Source organism: Aythya marila (genome assembly GCF_965140915.1).
Source record: "Aythya marila genome assembly, chromosome: 4".
NCBI classification, from domain to species: Eukaryota; Metazoa; Chordata; class Aves; order Anseriformes; family Anatidae; genus Aythya; species Aythya marila.
The window spans coordinates 4694139-4710503 of record NC_139045.1 but is presented as its reverse complement, the minus strand read 5'-3'; the positions used below and the strand labels follow the sequence as shown (position 1 = coordinate 4710503).

Here is a 16365-nt window from a genome sequence, read left to right as displayed (position 1 = left end):
CTAATATTAGCTGCTGATATGTGAATGATACTGAAAGAAGAAAAAGATATATGGTGTAGGCAGGTCGAGCTCAAGGCAAGAGGTAAACTATTAATCTGCTAGGAAAGTGGATTAAAGAACAAGCCTATTGACTGGAGGCTATAAACATTGCAGAAATGTTACTTTGCAGTAGACAGACGCTTCAAGAGAATAGGAAAAAATCTTAATGAAAGAAAAGGGAAGCTGACAATGGAAGCTGATGCTGCAAGTTAATAGTTGAGCTTGCAAAGGAAATGGGCTTGTAGCAAATGAAAGGACAGAAAAGATATATTCAAGGCACCAAAGAAAAAGGTTGTCCCAGAAAAGGAGAAAGAGAAAAGGAGCAAGAAGAATAGCACAAGGAAGTACAGAAACTGTACTTGCACAGCTTTTGCATGATTTAAATCTTTAAAGAGCTAGGAACATAAAAATTCCAGGCTCATACATCCAAATCACTTTTATCTACACAAATATATATATATATGTATATATAGTGTTTTATATATATATAGTGTTTCACTTCATTATATATATAAATTCATATATCTATCTATGTATAGTGTCTCACTTGCAGAAACTCATACATGAGAAACTGTTAGCAGCTGAGCAGAATGCATCGTATAAAATTAAATTTCATTTCTAACTTATTTGAAGTAGCATCTCCCTAAACAATATCTAGGATAGTATATAAATGCATTTAAAATGGGCTACATCATCAAGCCAGCAAAATCCAGGCAGATAAACAAAAACACAAGAAGGAAGGACCTGCAGAAAAAGGAATCAAGAGCCACAGATATGTTGTCAGGAGTAACATCCTACCATGTGAGGAGCACTACCAAACTACCCCTGTGGGATGTTCTCTGGACCTGTCCTCCAACCTAACCCAGACAGAAAATGATATGGGAATAGGAGTAGCATGCCTGGTCTCCGTTTGCTGGGAGAGAGGCAAAAGACGCGAGTGGCTTTTCGGCACTCCTGAAGTCTGTGTTACACAGGTTGAAATAAATTATGCCGAAGCAAGCCAATATGTGATTAATATACATTTCTGCATGAGCATTTCAAAAAGCAAAGAAGGAATATGTGCAAGACCTAAATTACACTGGTTTTGAACAAATCACCTACCAGCTTTCCATCCATACCAATCGGACCCTAGGATAATCAAAAGCCAAAACAAAATGGAACAGTTAAAATCAGCAGAACACTGAAGTTGAGGAATATATACAGACTCAGGGAATACTGCAGGCTTTAGAAGACAATTAACTATGTCAGCTGTTAAGTGCAATACCTTAAAAATACTTTAAGAATGAAGGCACAGAGATGAAACAACAAAAGGAGCAGACCTAAGACAGAAGAAATAAAAATAGTATGATGCAAAGTAGCCAGGCAATAGCTGGTGTTCAACGTGCAGTGAAGGATTTGTTAGTTTGGCAAGCCACAGTGGTACAACATAACCAAACATATGAAATAATGCATCTGGCTTGAGTATTTTTCTTTAAATGAGAAAATGAAATAGGTAGCCTATTTTCTGAATGATCTTCTCACAATCACATGGCTGCAAGATGAAAAGAGCAAACACTTAAAATCTCGTAACTAATCTGTATTTAAATGCATATTGTAATAGTGACGTTTAATAAGAAACATCAGTTTACACAATTCATTGAGTTACTAAAGAATTCCCCCTATACTTTGGCCTGCACACCTTATCCTGCTTTTCTTCCTGCCCCTTCCAACAGAAAACACTGAACTTCCTCACTGATACTTTAAAAGTTATTTGTTTCCCTTACTGTGCAAAGGTGGGTTCCAGTTATTTAGATGCAAATTCTAGAAATGATTTCATGTGCATGCACCTTGTTGCAACTCAGTAGTCGATGCTGTATTAACTGCATACTTAGGTGATCAGATTGGGGCTTGAGAAAGTTGGAGTAATTGTACACTGGGTGTTTAAGGTCTATACCTTCTGAAAATGAACAGTCAAGTTATCTTTCACTGGCAATGGGACAAGAACAGGCAAAGAAGTTGTTTCTGCTATTGAAGTCATCAGACAGAAGCTCTGAGCTTTCAGTTGTTTGCCCCATGCAAAAGGGACAGTTTTCTCATAGATGCTGGCGTTGCAGCCAGATTTTCACCCAGAGCTTGACAGTCTCTCACGCAAACCACATTCCCTAAGCACACGGCCCCTTGGGACGGATTGCTCACACGGCTTGATTTGGATCACTGTTGCTTGGAAGACAGCACATAGTTGGATCCATTTTACCCTTGCTGTCTTTTGTACCCTTTGTCAGCACTAGGCTTTCCTTGTGAGCAAAACTCCAAGTGTAAATAGTTTAGCCTAAATCAGGTCTGCAGGGCTTCTACTCTCCCCTTCAACCAGGAGTGTGTATTCTTACTTTCTACACTAATAGCGACAGTCGCATCCAACAGTCAGTCCAGCAGCTATCAAGGAAGTAATAAATGCTAAGACAAAGTGATGTGGTGTCAATCTAGTGAGTTCCCAAGTTATTCACTCTCTCCCAGTCTAGACCATAGGCTTTGCTGGAAAGTCCAGACATCTACAATGAAAGAGTACATCAGCTGGATGTACACTCTGTGAAATTCATGATTTTGGTACCTTACTGGCTTTCTAAGAAGCCTTTGCACTAACCTACTTGTCTGTTCCAATAACAAGTTGCTGTGCCTGGGCAGCCCTACAGGAATAACCTTACCTCTCCTTCCCTTCAGTTCTTACTGTGGTTTCCTGTCACAGCACAGAGTAGATGACGTGCTGAGAACACATAAAGCAGGTCACCAGTACCTTGGTTGTCTTCATGACCACTATCTTTGTCAGGGGCTGATATCCTGGGAAAGTTTGTGAGTGCTCAGATGGCCTTCAAAATCTTTCTAATGTTCTCTCTAAACCAATTCTTCCCTGATACCCAAAAAAGAATGCAACATTTTCCAATGTATTAACAGAATAGCTTTTATTAGTATGCTTTCTCAGAGGCTATTTATCACGTACTTGTAGCTCACAAACACATATATGGCACTTACCAATTTTCTCACAGTTATTTAGCAAACTTCTAAATGTTACTGTACACCCCAAAAAATGAGGCAAATATCCAAATTATTAGCTTTCTCAGATTCTTCTAGCACTGTATTACATTATATTTATCTAGTATTATTTACACATACCGCTACAGGTGCAAAACCAAAGGTTAAGCTGCGCTCAGGCTATGAATACATTTACTTCTAAAAAGCAAACTACAGATATTACCAATGAAAACTCAACAGTAAGGTTGCTGTAAGTATATAAAGTTCCCCAGAGGGCTGTGTAGGCCAGCAGCAAAATTTAGTCTCCTGCAAGCTTAGCCGAAAAGATTTAATTATTTACATGTATGATGAATGAATACAGAAAATACTTACATAAGTATTTGTAGAAGGAAAATTCATTGTGGGGTCAAACTGCTGGTTTAGAGGGAGCAGCCAAAAGCTGTTGTAGCTGTAGCAGTGTTTTGTATTTTGCAAATAATTGCTGTTTTCAGTGAAAGTTTATCATAGGAAACAAACAAACAAAGAAAACTTTGCTATTTTTGTGCTCCCTTAGTGATAGGCATATTTGGTAGTGTTAATTTTTATTTTGTTGTCTCTTTATCCATGCTACATAGCTTGTGCGCTTGAATTAAAGCCTGTATGTAGCATCTCGAAGATTCTCAGTAAAGAAGAATCAGAAATTTCCAGTAAGCTGAAGAGAAACACCTGCTCATAACTGAAAATGATAACAATTTCCCTCCCTTCTTTCCATTTGTATCAGGACTATTTGGTCTGCAGGCTAGGAAAGTCTTCTGGGATTCCCTTTATAGAACAAAAGACAGACACATACTGCCCTACAGGAGAACAAAATCCCTTAAGTTAAGGGGTCATTACTGTGAAATTAAATAATGTTCTTTCACTATTTAAAAACAACAACAACAACAAAAACAGGTCTTTAACTGCAAAACAAAGTAAAATGAATTTGACCATCTCCCAGGCTGCACACCACATAGTTCAAATAGCTTCCTGCTTTATTCACTAAATTGCTGCTACTATAGGTTAGTATGTCATTTCTGAGAAAAAAAAAAAAAAAAAAAGAAAAAAAAAAGAGAGAGAGAGAGGAGAGGGGAATGGAAGGTAGGGGAGAAAAGGGGAGCATGGTCTTCTATAACACAACTCCTGTAAAACATTTCAAAAAACTAGAAAATACACCACAAGACAAGGAGATGAGTACTCTTATACAACAGACACATCCACCAACCTCACACAGGAAACAGAGGTGGCATTGAAAATGTTTCTTCTGGACTATGCTTTTCCTTTCTAGGTTTTCACTCCCATTTTTAAAAATACATGCTATTACTGAATATTCACTTATGGTATTAGACATTTTCCAGGATTTTCAAATGCAAAGTTGCTTACACAATAATTTTGGTGTTCCCCCCCCAAGAATACACCACTATTTTCTCAGCTTTAACTACTTATCTAATAATCCTTAAATGGACAGGGTCAACATGCGGGAGGAAGGAGAATATGATTGCCATTTAGCTTTTGTTTGTGAGAAGTAGCTTCCACTCCTCAAGAATGCTGTAAAAAGCAATGAATCTCATAGATATTTTTAGTCAGATTTTGAATACTACACAAAATCAGTTGGTTACTGTTTAAACTGGGTTATTCTAGAGGTAAACATTTTAAGGATTTTAGGGAGTTATCGTTAGAAATCAAAAATGTCAGCAGACATACCAGAAACCTTTAGATCTTTCCTATCAAAAAGATGGCCAGTAATATCACTTGAAGTAGCTTTACTACAGCCTTTGTTTCTTTAGAAAATTCTGAGTGAAAAGTGAAGATAAGAAAAAGATATCACGTGAAATCTATTATGGAATAAAAGAATTGTTCAAAGGAGTACAGAAAAAAGCGGAAGATTTGGATTATCTTCTTCCTTCTGCCTTCTCTATTTGTCCTTCAGTCATCCTTTTCAGCTAAGGAATACCCATAGGAACACTGCATTCTGAAACAGAAGATACATACTACACAAAAAACAGATATTACCTCTTCTTTAGGAGCTGCAGATCATCGTTTATCTAAATACATTTGGGGGTGGGTGGGGTTGATTTAATTAATAAATTGGATCAGCATATTTTAGCAGTGATTAATTTTCCTAGGTTTATATTCATTTGAAGCATGCAGAAAAAATGTATTTGTTGTACTTCTGTGGGAAAAATCAGGAAAAATTTTGACACTCCAGATTAGTCCAATTCTGTATTTATATATATATGTATAAGTTAAAAACAGGCCAATTATCTTCAAATGCATAACCATTTCTCAGACTTTGATAGCTCACCGTTTTTCCTATTTTATGAGAAATCAAGTATTTTTGAAAAAAAAATAATCTCTCTTGCAATGTAGACAATAGGTAAATTATTATTTTTTTAAATCCTCTAGATTTATCTTTTTAGATATCTGACAGCTTTAAAATATATTTTTTGACTATCACTGTAGCATTTCAGAATTCAGAAACTCTTATCCTGATTAAGTTGCATGACTAAGTTATTACATATTTCTAAACAATCTGCTGCAAGCTTGATTGTTAAATTGTTACTTGCAGCTGCCTGAAATCTCTTATGCAAAGACATGTACAATAACAGGTATCAAGGATTCAGAAGAAAGCTAAAATTTAGCTTTACAGCACCTGTATCAGTTGCATCTCAGTTACTGTGTCTGAGTGAGTCTAAAAACACCTGTGTGGAAAAAAAATCAATCAGTCTCAAAGCAGGTTTACAAATGGTGCCTAGGTTCAGGTAAGGTGAAACAAAACACATTGTCTTTTCAAATCACCTATTTTAGTTAAAGATTGATAGAAAAATCAGAATTGACAGATTTCCTCATCATGATACCATTCAAAGTGATGGATAGATGCTATTTCTTCCCCACACCCTTCTACTCTTTGGTTAGTTATGGGTTTAACAAGGCTGACTTTAACTAGATGCTGTAAGATAATTCCCTAGCCCTAGCGAGTCTGATGAGATTTCTCTTCAGTGAAACTCTGTTTTAGAGTTTATGTGAGCAATTTGTAGGATGAGCTGTTCAACTTGCTAAATTTCTTTGACTGATGAAACATTATTGGTTCTTTTTTGATGACTGGAAGTGATTGCTCTCAAGAACAGTGAGAGTGAAAAGCCCAGGTAAAGAAATCACTTGTCCCAACCCTGGGAGAAAAAAGTGCATTAAATCAACCTGCAACAAGTCTGGCCAGCAATCAGAACATTACTGATAAAAGCAAATAATCCAGATCACTCATGCTGGAAGAAACTTTACTGTGAGAAGAGAACAATGAGAGAGTACAAAAGAGTTGAACCTTCTGTCTAAAACACCCTTATCCCCAAAAGCAAAACTACTGACAAGAGCACTACAAGGCTATTTCAGAGAAGTCCATTATGGAATTTCCTGAATCCTTCCCTCAAGCAGTTGCTATTAGCTACTACTTGAGACAAAAGTCAGCAAGGTGGATCAGCACCTGGAGATTGCAAAGTAAGTAAATGTATTTCAAGGCAGGGGTTTCTTCATAGTTTTAAAAGATTTAAAAGAAAAAGTTCACAGCAGCTAGGCTGCTTAATCTTATTGTCCATAACCTTACAGGTTCCGTGTCAACTGCCAGAGCCTCTACCTCTTTCAGCCTTGAAAAACAACATCCTGCTTCTCCTAGACCCATTCAAAACTCCAATACTAAATTATTTCAGATTTGAATTGAACACCCCCAGACAGCATACTTTATTTTTATTTCAATGGAAAAATTACATTGTTAAAGAAAAGTGTATTGTTTAATCCTGAATAGCCTAATCCTGTATTCCAAGAATTTTGCATGTTGGTATAAACCACATTCACTCCTATAAAATTGCTTTTATCAAGCCAACAAGGAACTAAAAGTATACCCTGCAAACACAGAAGAGACTCAGAAGCAAGGAGCTGATAAAACCCAGAGAATGAAGAACAGCAGCACCACGATTAAGGCTCCAGACTACTCTCACCAGCCAGAAAAGCTACACCGTGCACAAACTAGGCTCTCAACACTAAGACTTCGGTCCCTGAACATAAAGGTAAACAGAATTTATTCCAATTTCTATTTTAAACCACCTGCTTAGTGCTGTGCCTTCAATATAGAGAAATATGCAGCATATATATGTAAAGCAATAATCTAATGCTAATAGGAGACTGCCAAGCAGAATTGGCAGGGATCTTACACTTATTTGGCTATTCTTCTTACTGGAAAGAAAATATTTTTGACATTTGTCTTTGAATTCCAAGAAACATAAGGACACGTGACCTAAAGAAATGGATTTCACAAAGTGGCTCTAAAGTCCAGATTAGCCTAAATTAGACAATGGAAATAATCAGTAACTGAAGATGATGGATGATGAAGGACAGTTTTAAAGAATCCAAAATTTACCAGAATTGCTAGGTACAGTCTCCAAAACCTTTTCTTGGAGAGACATCATGATAGATTAGAAGACTCTTAGCCTGGAGACCTGCACACAGTCTGAACACTCTAATGACTCCTTTGCAATTATAAGAAGGGCTGATTATATCTAGAAGTCAGCAATCTGGAGAAAGAAAAATTGTTCAGAGTTTGGCTATTCACTGAGTGGCTTAACTACAAAAAAAGCGCCACATATGGTAACAATACGGGAGTACAAAGAGTTCTATGCAAGAAAAATTATAGTCACAGCTTTTCAAAAGCACATTTCACAGCTGAAAAATAATTGCTGAGATGCTGTTCATTTCTTTTTTATTTTTTTTTATTTTTTTTATTTTCTGCAGGAAATCTGACAGGCAGTTTCTTGTGGTGCAGATGCATTTTTGAGTATATGACTGCTCTTCCTGTTGAAATATATATGCAAAAATACATGAAAAAACTAAGCAGACCTAAGTTGGAACAAGCTCTTCTAAAAGACTGTAGCAGACAGTGTTCGATTTACCATGGCATATTGTAACTGCCTGCTGTTTAAAATAAATAAATAAATAAAAAGGAACAATATTAAAAAATGTGACCTTAAAGTGCTTAAAAACAGTCCTGTGAAGGGTTCCAGAACTACATACATCCATAAAAATACTTCATTATGCTACTGAATTCCAGCATATCTTAACAGGTAATTGAAAAATGAGAATTTATATACAGAACAGAGAGATATATCCTACCTTTTACCCAACAGTTCTTGTTTCTCCCAAAGAAATTGAAACTCCTGTATCCATAAATAGAAAGCACATGGCTAATTCATCAATGCCAATGACATTGTGTGAAAATATTTGATGTGGTTGGTGCCATGTTGATGAGAAAACAATAAACTGTGAAAAATATCACTTCTCAAAAATTAGTTGGCTGGCATTCAGCAGGAGATAGATTGTTGTAACAGCTGTGGCATGATGACTTTGATAAATTAGATTTTCATTCTCCTGGAATAATTCTGAAGAATCCTTCTGTCTCCCCACACCACCATGGAAGTAAATCCATTTACTCATTGGAGCCCTCCTAAAGAACAGTCTTTCTTGCTGCCTGTTTTGATGGCTTTACAGAATAACAGAAAAAATTTCATTTCACTTCTTTCAGTCAATCTCTTTCTTTTGTTTCTAAAAATCTTTTATTTTAGGGAGAATGCAGACCATAACGTAAAAATAAAAACACAGTCTTCTGGCAAGTAATGCAACACCGCAGAGACATAACCTTTATAGGCTGATTTTTGACCCTCTCTTAGTGAAACCATCACCTTTGGAACATCAACAAAACTGAAGAGCAAGTACCCTAATTAATTTGTACTCCTTTGGGATACAAGGAATCTAAGTGTCAAGCTCCTTTTATCCACCTAAAGAGGCACATATTTTAGATGCAGCTTCCAGAGAATTCAGAAAAAAAGATATAGGATGCCATAGAGATTCTTCCTTTCTGACTTACAAGAAAGGAGATCCATCTGAGCAGATATATCTCCATCAAAGAACAGTTACAATGGTTTTAGAAGAAGAAAACAAAAAGCCAAGGGTTATAAATAGACCTTTAGATTAAAAAAATAAAAATAAAATAAAAATAAAAATCCTACAATCTCCTTCCTGTGACTATCATGTGCTCTGAAGAAAGCCATTTGAACAGTTTGAGGATAACCAAAACACCAACATTCAGACCTGTGCACTAGATACAGCATTTCCATCTGGATACAACATACAAAAAACCTGCACAGATGCACTGTGTATAAACTTTAACTGGGAAGCAGGTGCTTTCAGCTGTGCACTGCCATATGTGCTCAGACACCAGAAAATAAAATTCTGCACATGCAAGCCCGTTCAGATACTTGTGTCATGTACCTATCAGACTTAAAAGGCACAAATATATGGGCGGCTAGTTTCAACCCACTACTGTTGTTTTAAGCATACTATAACCTATATTATTCCTTAAAAGTTGGTAATGCTGCATACAATTCTGTCCCCCCCAAAATGCTTTGGAACCCATACATCCTCAGAAAGCACAAAACATTATGGGAAAACTATGTAAAATATACTTAAGGGGAATATTTCATTCCGGAAAATTAAGCAGAATGCAGATGCGCTACAACCTTTTTCATTCTTTCTTCCTGAAGTGTTTCCCCATATAGTTTTTAGTGATGTACCACTTGTCCTATTTCCCTGGTTTAACAAGAAAAGTGGGACGTAGCAATGAAAGCATTTGCACCTTAAGAATTATTTCTAGTCTTTGAAGAAAAAAAATCCCATAGATCTTACCACAATCAGTACCAAAACTGGTTTCCTGAAGGAATGTTTATTAAGGTGCCCATCAAAACAAAATAATTAACAACAAAAAAGCATATAAAGTGCTCAGACAAGCACACAACATCTTTACTTGTAAATCTGTGCATTTACTGTTTATTACTGTCACTGGGAAGCTAAGGGCTACCTCACTTATTGTCTTACTGTTCTGTCCCACTGACCTCAGATATTCCTAATGACCTTTCATGCAAGACTCTGGACAGTTCACTTTAAACAAAGTCCAACATTTGAAAGATCATGAGATAATGAAGGAGATTATGTTTGAGATGGAATAACCTTTCTATTGGTGCCAGAATTTTTGCAAGAATAAACTCAAGAAAACATGGAAAACTTTTCTTTTCAATACTTCACTCAAAAAGGTTAAAGACAGGGAGAATGATGGATTTTCTAATCCTAAAAGAATTTTGGGGTTGCTTGTAGCTGGGTTGATAAGAGGCTACTGAGCAGATGCTGGAAGAATCCTGTCATATTAATTCGGAGACTCAGCAGTAATACTGCTTCAAACTTCTTCTGCAGTTCTTTTCTCTTTTTTAGGTGAAAAGCTATACAGGTCCAACTTCCAAATTCCTCCTGCCAATTCCTTTTCTTTCATGACAAATTCAGTTTATGTGTTTTTTGAAATTTATATGAAAAGCTGCTGATTTTTTAATTATTATATTTAATTTTATTATTTTTTTGGACACACGAGAACAAAAGCACATCTCCACAAAATCTTCTAAAACCAAGTTGGTGCTGGTCTTCACCCTTAAGTTTTTAAGGAAAGATACTGAATTTCTCCATAATTATACCTCTGCTTCTTGAAGCTACCCCATTTAGAAACGAACAGAAATTTCTCTACTTTTATCCCGAAATCACCTTTCAACTCAAAGTGGTACCAGTGTCCCAACCATGCAGTTAGAAAGAAGTTTTTTCCTCCTTGACAACTGCTATGTAAACATAAATGAGCAAAATCAGCCAACAAAACATTTAGCCAAGAGAAGAAAGGTACTGAAATGAGATCAGTGTATGACATAGAACATGGGCTACTCATCCCAAACCAAGAAAAACTTCCAAATCCAAGTTCTTCACACCTATGCTTTTTTGAGCTATTTTCCAGCAAATCAGTCTTCCTAATTTCAGTCCTACTACACAACTGAAATTGAAGTTTTGTAGAGCTGAACTAGTGAATTCAAACACAGAATACAGTTCAGTGAAAGAGGTCCTAAAATCCTAAAACATTTATCAATTTCATTATTTGTTCTTACAATCTCTAGGCTATGCTTTTAAGTTTTGTGGATGACACATGTGAACACATCCAAATAAAATATTTTCATTACTTTCTTTCGACATAACTGGATTTCAAGCTTATAAAAGGATTCTTGCAGAAGCTAGTGACAGCATGAAGAACAAAAATGAGTTTCTTTGCATTCCCATTTAGGGAGAAACAATTTGTATGTGATGGCAATACCAGATTACATTTTACATACCTTAAGGGCAGAGAGCTAAAATGAGAGATCTCCTATCGTTTGCAGAATGGATAAAAAGTCAGGATAATTGATCCACACAGCTGGAAGTGGAAATGTTGAGGTCATTTCCTCTTTGGAGATATACTGAAGGATAGCTAATCAGTCAGGCTACCTGAATGAAAAACAGAAACTCACTCAAGTTTTTCTATTAAAAAATAAAAGAAATAAAAAAGGGAGGGGGAGAGAGGGAGGGGGAATTTGCACTTGGACTTTCACATTGACTTGGAATGCAAATCGTATATTATGCAAAACAGAAGTTATTAAAGTGCTGTAAGTTAGTTACTCTTGGTGCTTTTGGAGCATTCTGTAATCCACGCTTTCAACCTTAACACTCAAGAACTGCACCACTGCTAACAAAGCTCTCTGAAACAAATTGTGAGTAGCAATCATAAATCATTCCAGTTGCTGTAGGCCAAAAACTCAGTATACATATCAAATGCCACTGAAAAAAATATAACATATATATATAAACCTTTAAGCTCCAGTATAGCGACAAAACCTGTTTAAAAAAAAATCTGTGTGTTGATAAATAAAGCATTTCCTTCACACCTGCAATTTGTCTTCTGTGTTTTTCTCTGCAAGGTCCCAAATCCACTTTGCCCTCACATTTATTTCTGTGATTGCTTGTCAGGTAAGTGCTATTCAACATGAACAAAAGTAGAATAATCTATCCTTATCATTGCAACTAAGATAAGCAATCAATCTGGTAAAAAGAGGAACTGTTACATAAAGAATAGTATGGCTTTTTATCAATTTCCAATTTTTTCCTGGTTTTACTTCATTTGCTAAGAATTCCAGCCTCATCAACCATAAGTAAACAGCAGTCTATTGTAGTACAAATACAAATATAAAAGGAGCAGATTTCTACATTAAAAACTTAATATTACTTTCAGCTGATGAGTGCTCATGTACATATGGTTGTTTTTCAGTATGCTCCTTTTGTGAGGCAAAGGGTTAAATTCCTCTCACTTATCATGGGAATAGCTGCTATGAATTTGTATCAAATAAACCTAAAGTGCTCTTAACTCAATAATTTTCTTCTAGATTCAGTACTTTGTAGATCTTAATATTAGTAAAAATAATGTTAATTGCTTTACCTTAAGCCAATGAAGAAAAAAAAAAAGGGGGGGGGGGGGAAAATAAATAAAAAGAAGAAGAAGAAAAGAAAAATCCACCACCATTTTGTGAGGGTGATTTATTATCTGTATCCTACAGTCACAGAAAAAAACTTCCAATAGACATTCCATACTGCTTGTATAAATCTTTCCTACCAGAGAAGCATGTTTGCTTTCAGAAATGTAACTGCTTTAACTAATCTTGAGTTTGGTATGCACGCACATAGCTGAGAACTCATCTTTTCAAACAGGAAAACAAAGGCAGTCCAAACAACACTCTAGTATTTCTCTTGTGGTGCAGGAGGCAAAGTGTGCATTAAACACGCCCATACCAACAGATCCCTTGGACTAGAGAAGTACTTTAAGGCTTTGTTCTACCACCTAACTTCTAACATTAAAAACGAAGCATGAAAACATGGGGCTGAGATCCTATTATCATGACAAATGTTGGCCCAAACTATTTTTGGTGAAATCACTGGATGATGCTAAGCAGTGTGTGGCCCACTGCAGGTATGTGAAAAAACCTTTTGGTTCCTAATGGGGAGAAAGCTCCTCACTCGGCTTTTTGAGGACAAACAGCTCAGGTGCCTGTCTGCTCCAGATGTTCCCTGCTTGTGGGGCCTCTGTCATAAAGAGGACCTGAAACCTGGCTGCAGAGGGAAGCAGGTGTGCAACCAGGCTTTGAGAGAGCACTTCCACCGCACATTTTCTGGAAATCTGGGAATAAAACCATCTAGACTAGTGACTTAGGAACAAGGTTCTTCAAAGAAATATTACAGCCCTTGGCCTCAATTAGGATTGAAAATGCACAAACTCCCCCATAAGCATATTCATCTGAGAGCTATATGGGTAGTAAAGTGATAGATATCTTTCAGCTATATTAGAGGGCCAAATGAAAGATTCAGTGTTACGGAAAGTCACGTGTCATATTTGCAACTCTGTTTCAAGATAAATGAACTGTTGACTTAAGAATCTTATGACAGTTTTGGATTTCTTTTCTAGAACTACGCAGTAATTAAATACAGAATCTCTACTGTGATTTTACATTTCCTTTGAATCTCAAAACTTGTGAGAAACTAGACAGTTCAGGCAAATTGCAAGAGGCACCTTTAACTATTACTGGTTATTCACCGTCTATCTGCATGCGATTGTCACAAATACAATTTGAGAAATGAGGCCCAGAGCTACAATATCTATCCATGCATATGCTGGGAAAACATTTGGAATGCATAATTTTGCTCAAAGGTAGTTTGTTCCATAAGTAAAGCTATTTCCATTACACTGGAGATTTGCAATGTGTGTTGCAAGGAAATGACTGGGAAATTTCAAGCAGGATTCCCAAAGAAAGGCAAGAATGAATGATCTTAGGTACAGTTCAAGCATTATGTCTGCCAAAGCATGGACATGAAAAATCCTAACTACAGCCTTCTGCATGCCACCTGCTTAGCTGCTAAACTGAAGCCAGTGGAGTAGACTAAAGAGACCAGAAATATATCTTTACTGACAAATAAATGACAGACCAGTTTAATTCCTTTCCCTATTTATAAGATCTTAATTACGAAAGTGAGGTTTAATTTAAAGCCATGAAAGGAAATATCGAAAAAAGGCATTTAATTGTTAAATTACACCTATCTATCTGCCATCAGCTATAAGCCTTAATTTACCTGATAGATATACGGGGTTGTATCATTTAGAATTGACATTAGCTGTGAACATAAACTCTAAAATGATTCACAAAAACCTACAATATACTAGTGTTATGCTTGATTCATGTTGACATCTACAAAATGCCATGAAGAGCTGTGGGTTTTTCAAGATTTTAGTTCTCTGTGCATGCATGTGAGACAGAGATTCTTGGAGAATCCAGCATGTAGTAACAATTGTCCATATTAGTAATGATGCATCAATAAATCTATGATCATGTTATTTTATTCTATTAATTTTTACAACCTTATTTATAATGTTATGTAGAAAATATTTTAGAAACTAATCTAAACCAGAACACACTATGTACGCAGGCATTTATTGCAAACCAAATCATTTTCTAAAGTCATCACATGAAGTTTCTATTTTGGCTCACCTATGTCACCTCTCTTTTTGGAACTACAAATGAGGGAAAGCACAGAAACCTCTTCTTTTTTTTTTTTTTTTTTTTGTTTTGTTTTGTTTTTCATTGTTGGCTTTCCCATGAGTCAGTAGTTACTCAGTGGTCACAGTAACCAGTATAGAATAACCTGGGGCACTTTGCCTCCTCCAGTAAGCTGCTGGAATAAACACTGCATTTCATTATTCATGCACTAAGTGTTAGATGGATGTTACAGATGAAAGGATTCAGCCCATGGTTCATTCAAAATGGCAATCAGGCTGCAACAAGCTAATAAACATGTGCTGATGTGTAGCTTCAATCATCTGTGACACAATTAATAGAAACTCTGACTTTAAAATATCTCAGACCTTTCTGTTCAAAGAAATTGTAATATTATCTCGTATCAGTGCAAAAAATCAGCATATAGACTGATGAATTGTATTATACATGTACATGATTCATAGATTCAAAGGTCATAAAAGACATTATTGGTATTAACATGACCTCATTAGAAAGGCTACAGTTACTATGCAGACAGCCATGTGAATTTAGACGGTCACGAAGTTAGTAAGCAAAACTGGGCATTTACTACATCCTCTCTGCAGTATTTTTCTAAAAAAAAAAATAAAAATAAAAATAACAAATGCTTACAGCATGCCACACAGCACAGAATACTCATCATTAACCTGCTTCACAGCAAATGTCTGTTGTGCCTGTTTAAACTGAAGAGTATTTGGGGAAACATTATAACTGTTGCTAGGGTATTGCATTGTTGAGAAAATCTGATTCACTGCGTTATGACTGTTATGAAGATTTTTGAGGTGCCATAGAAGTTTTTTAGGAACAGTCAAGTTGACACAACTTGCCACTGTAGGTCTATTAACAGATACTACAGAATGGCAACAACTGCAAGCAGGAATGGTCTAACCCACTTTTTTTTCCCCAGGGTTGACTTTATCCCACACATATCTGAACATTAATGGTGCCAGAATGTAATTTTTGAGACTACAGCTTAAAAACTGCAGTTATGACCATACCTATGATTCGTTATCAAGGTAAAGTTTGTACTCAGATAACCTTTGCTCAGGGCTCACATCATATACCAGAGGTATGGCTTGAAAAAGGCCACACTGGTATGCTGCAATAGCTACCATTGAGTGTTGAACTTGACAGATGGATCCATGGAAAAGGCTGAAAGCTTCCTTCACCTACAGCCACAGAAAACTGGCTTATCTCCATGCATTGGAAGGGAACTGAATGTTGAATCTCCCCAGCCCCAACTCTTGGGGTTCGTGGCCTGATTGTAATAGAGAAACCTAGCTCCTCTTACAAGCTTCTGTGGCAGAGTTGTGGCAGTTGTGTATGGCCTACAAAGAAAACTAGGGACTGGCTGCGATGTTGGTATTACACTTGAGATGGACCAAAGTATGTTTTTGGATGTTCAAAGTTTTGTCGCTACTGAATGGCTCAAATTCAGAGTTTTGATGAGCACAGCAAGAAAATTTAGAGTTCTGATCTGCTATAATGAATATATTAATGGAAAATGGTTATGAGAAAGAAGAAAAAGAGCTCTAAGGAATTAGTTGATACTTATTAATTTAAACTGAGTAGTCACTCATTTTCTGGTGAATCTAAAGCACTGGCACCAGCTAGCTGGCTACTTTTTGGAACAACTCTTGGGCAAGGAGTGAGTGCATGGCTCTTTATTAGAAATTGGAAAACCCAGCAACCTTCAGAAATGGACAGCTGACCATCTGTACCTTTCTGAAGGAAGCAAAGCATTCCCTGAACTCAGAACAAGCAGGCAGATGGGTCAACTGAAAATTTC

The 16365-nt window shown here is 36.5% G+C and overlaps 1 protein-coding gene across 1 annotated transcript in view; it reads right to left on the bottom strand.

Annotated features, from left to right (window-relative positions):
• COL25A1 (collagen type XXV alpha 1 chain) overlaps positions 1–16365 on the bottom strand; it is a gene marked incomplete at both ends in the record, with an annotated part of 298501 nt that overhangs the window by 120792 nt on the left and 161344 nt on the right. The window contains one exon of the mRNA XM_082758470.1: positions 1141–1167. Within this exon, the coding sequence (XP_082614596.1) occupies positions 1141–1167 (27 nt within the window). The remainder of the gene's footprint in view (positions 1–1140; positions 1168–16365) is intronic.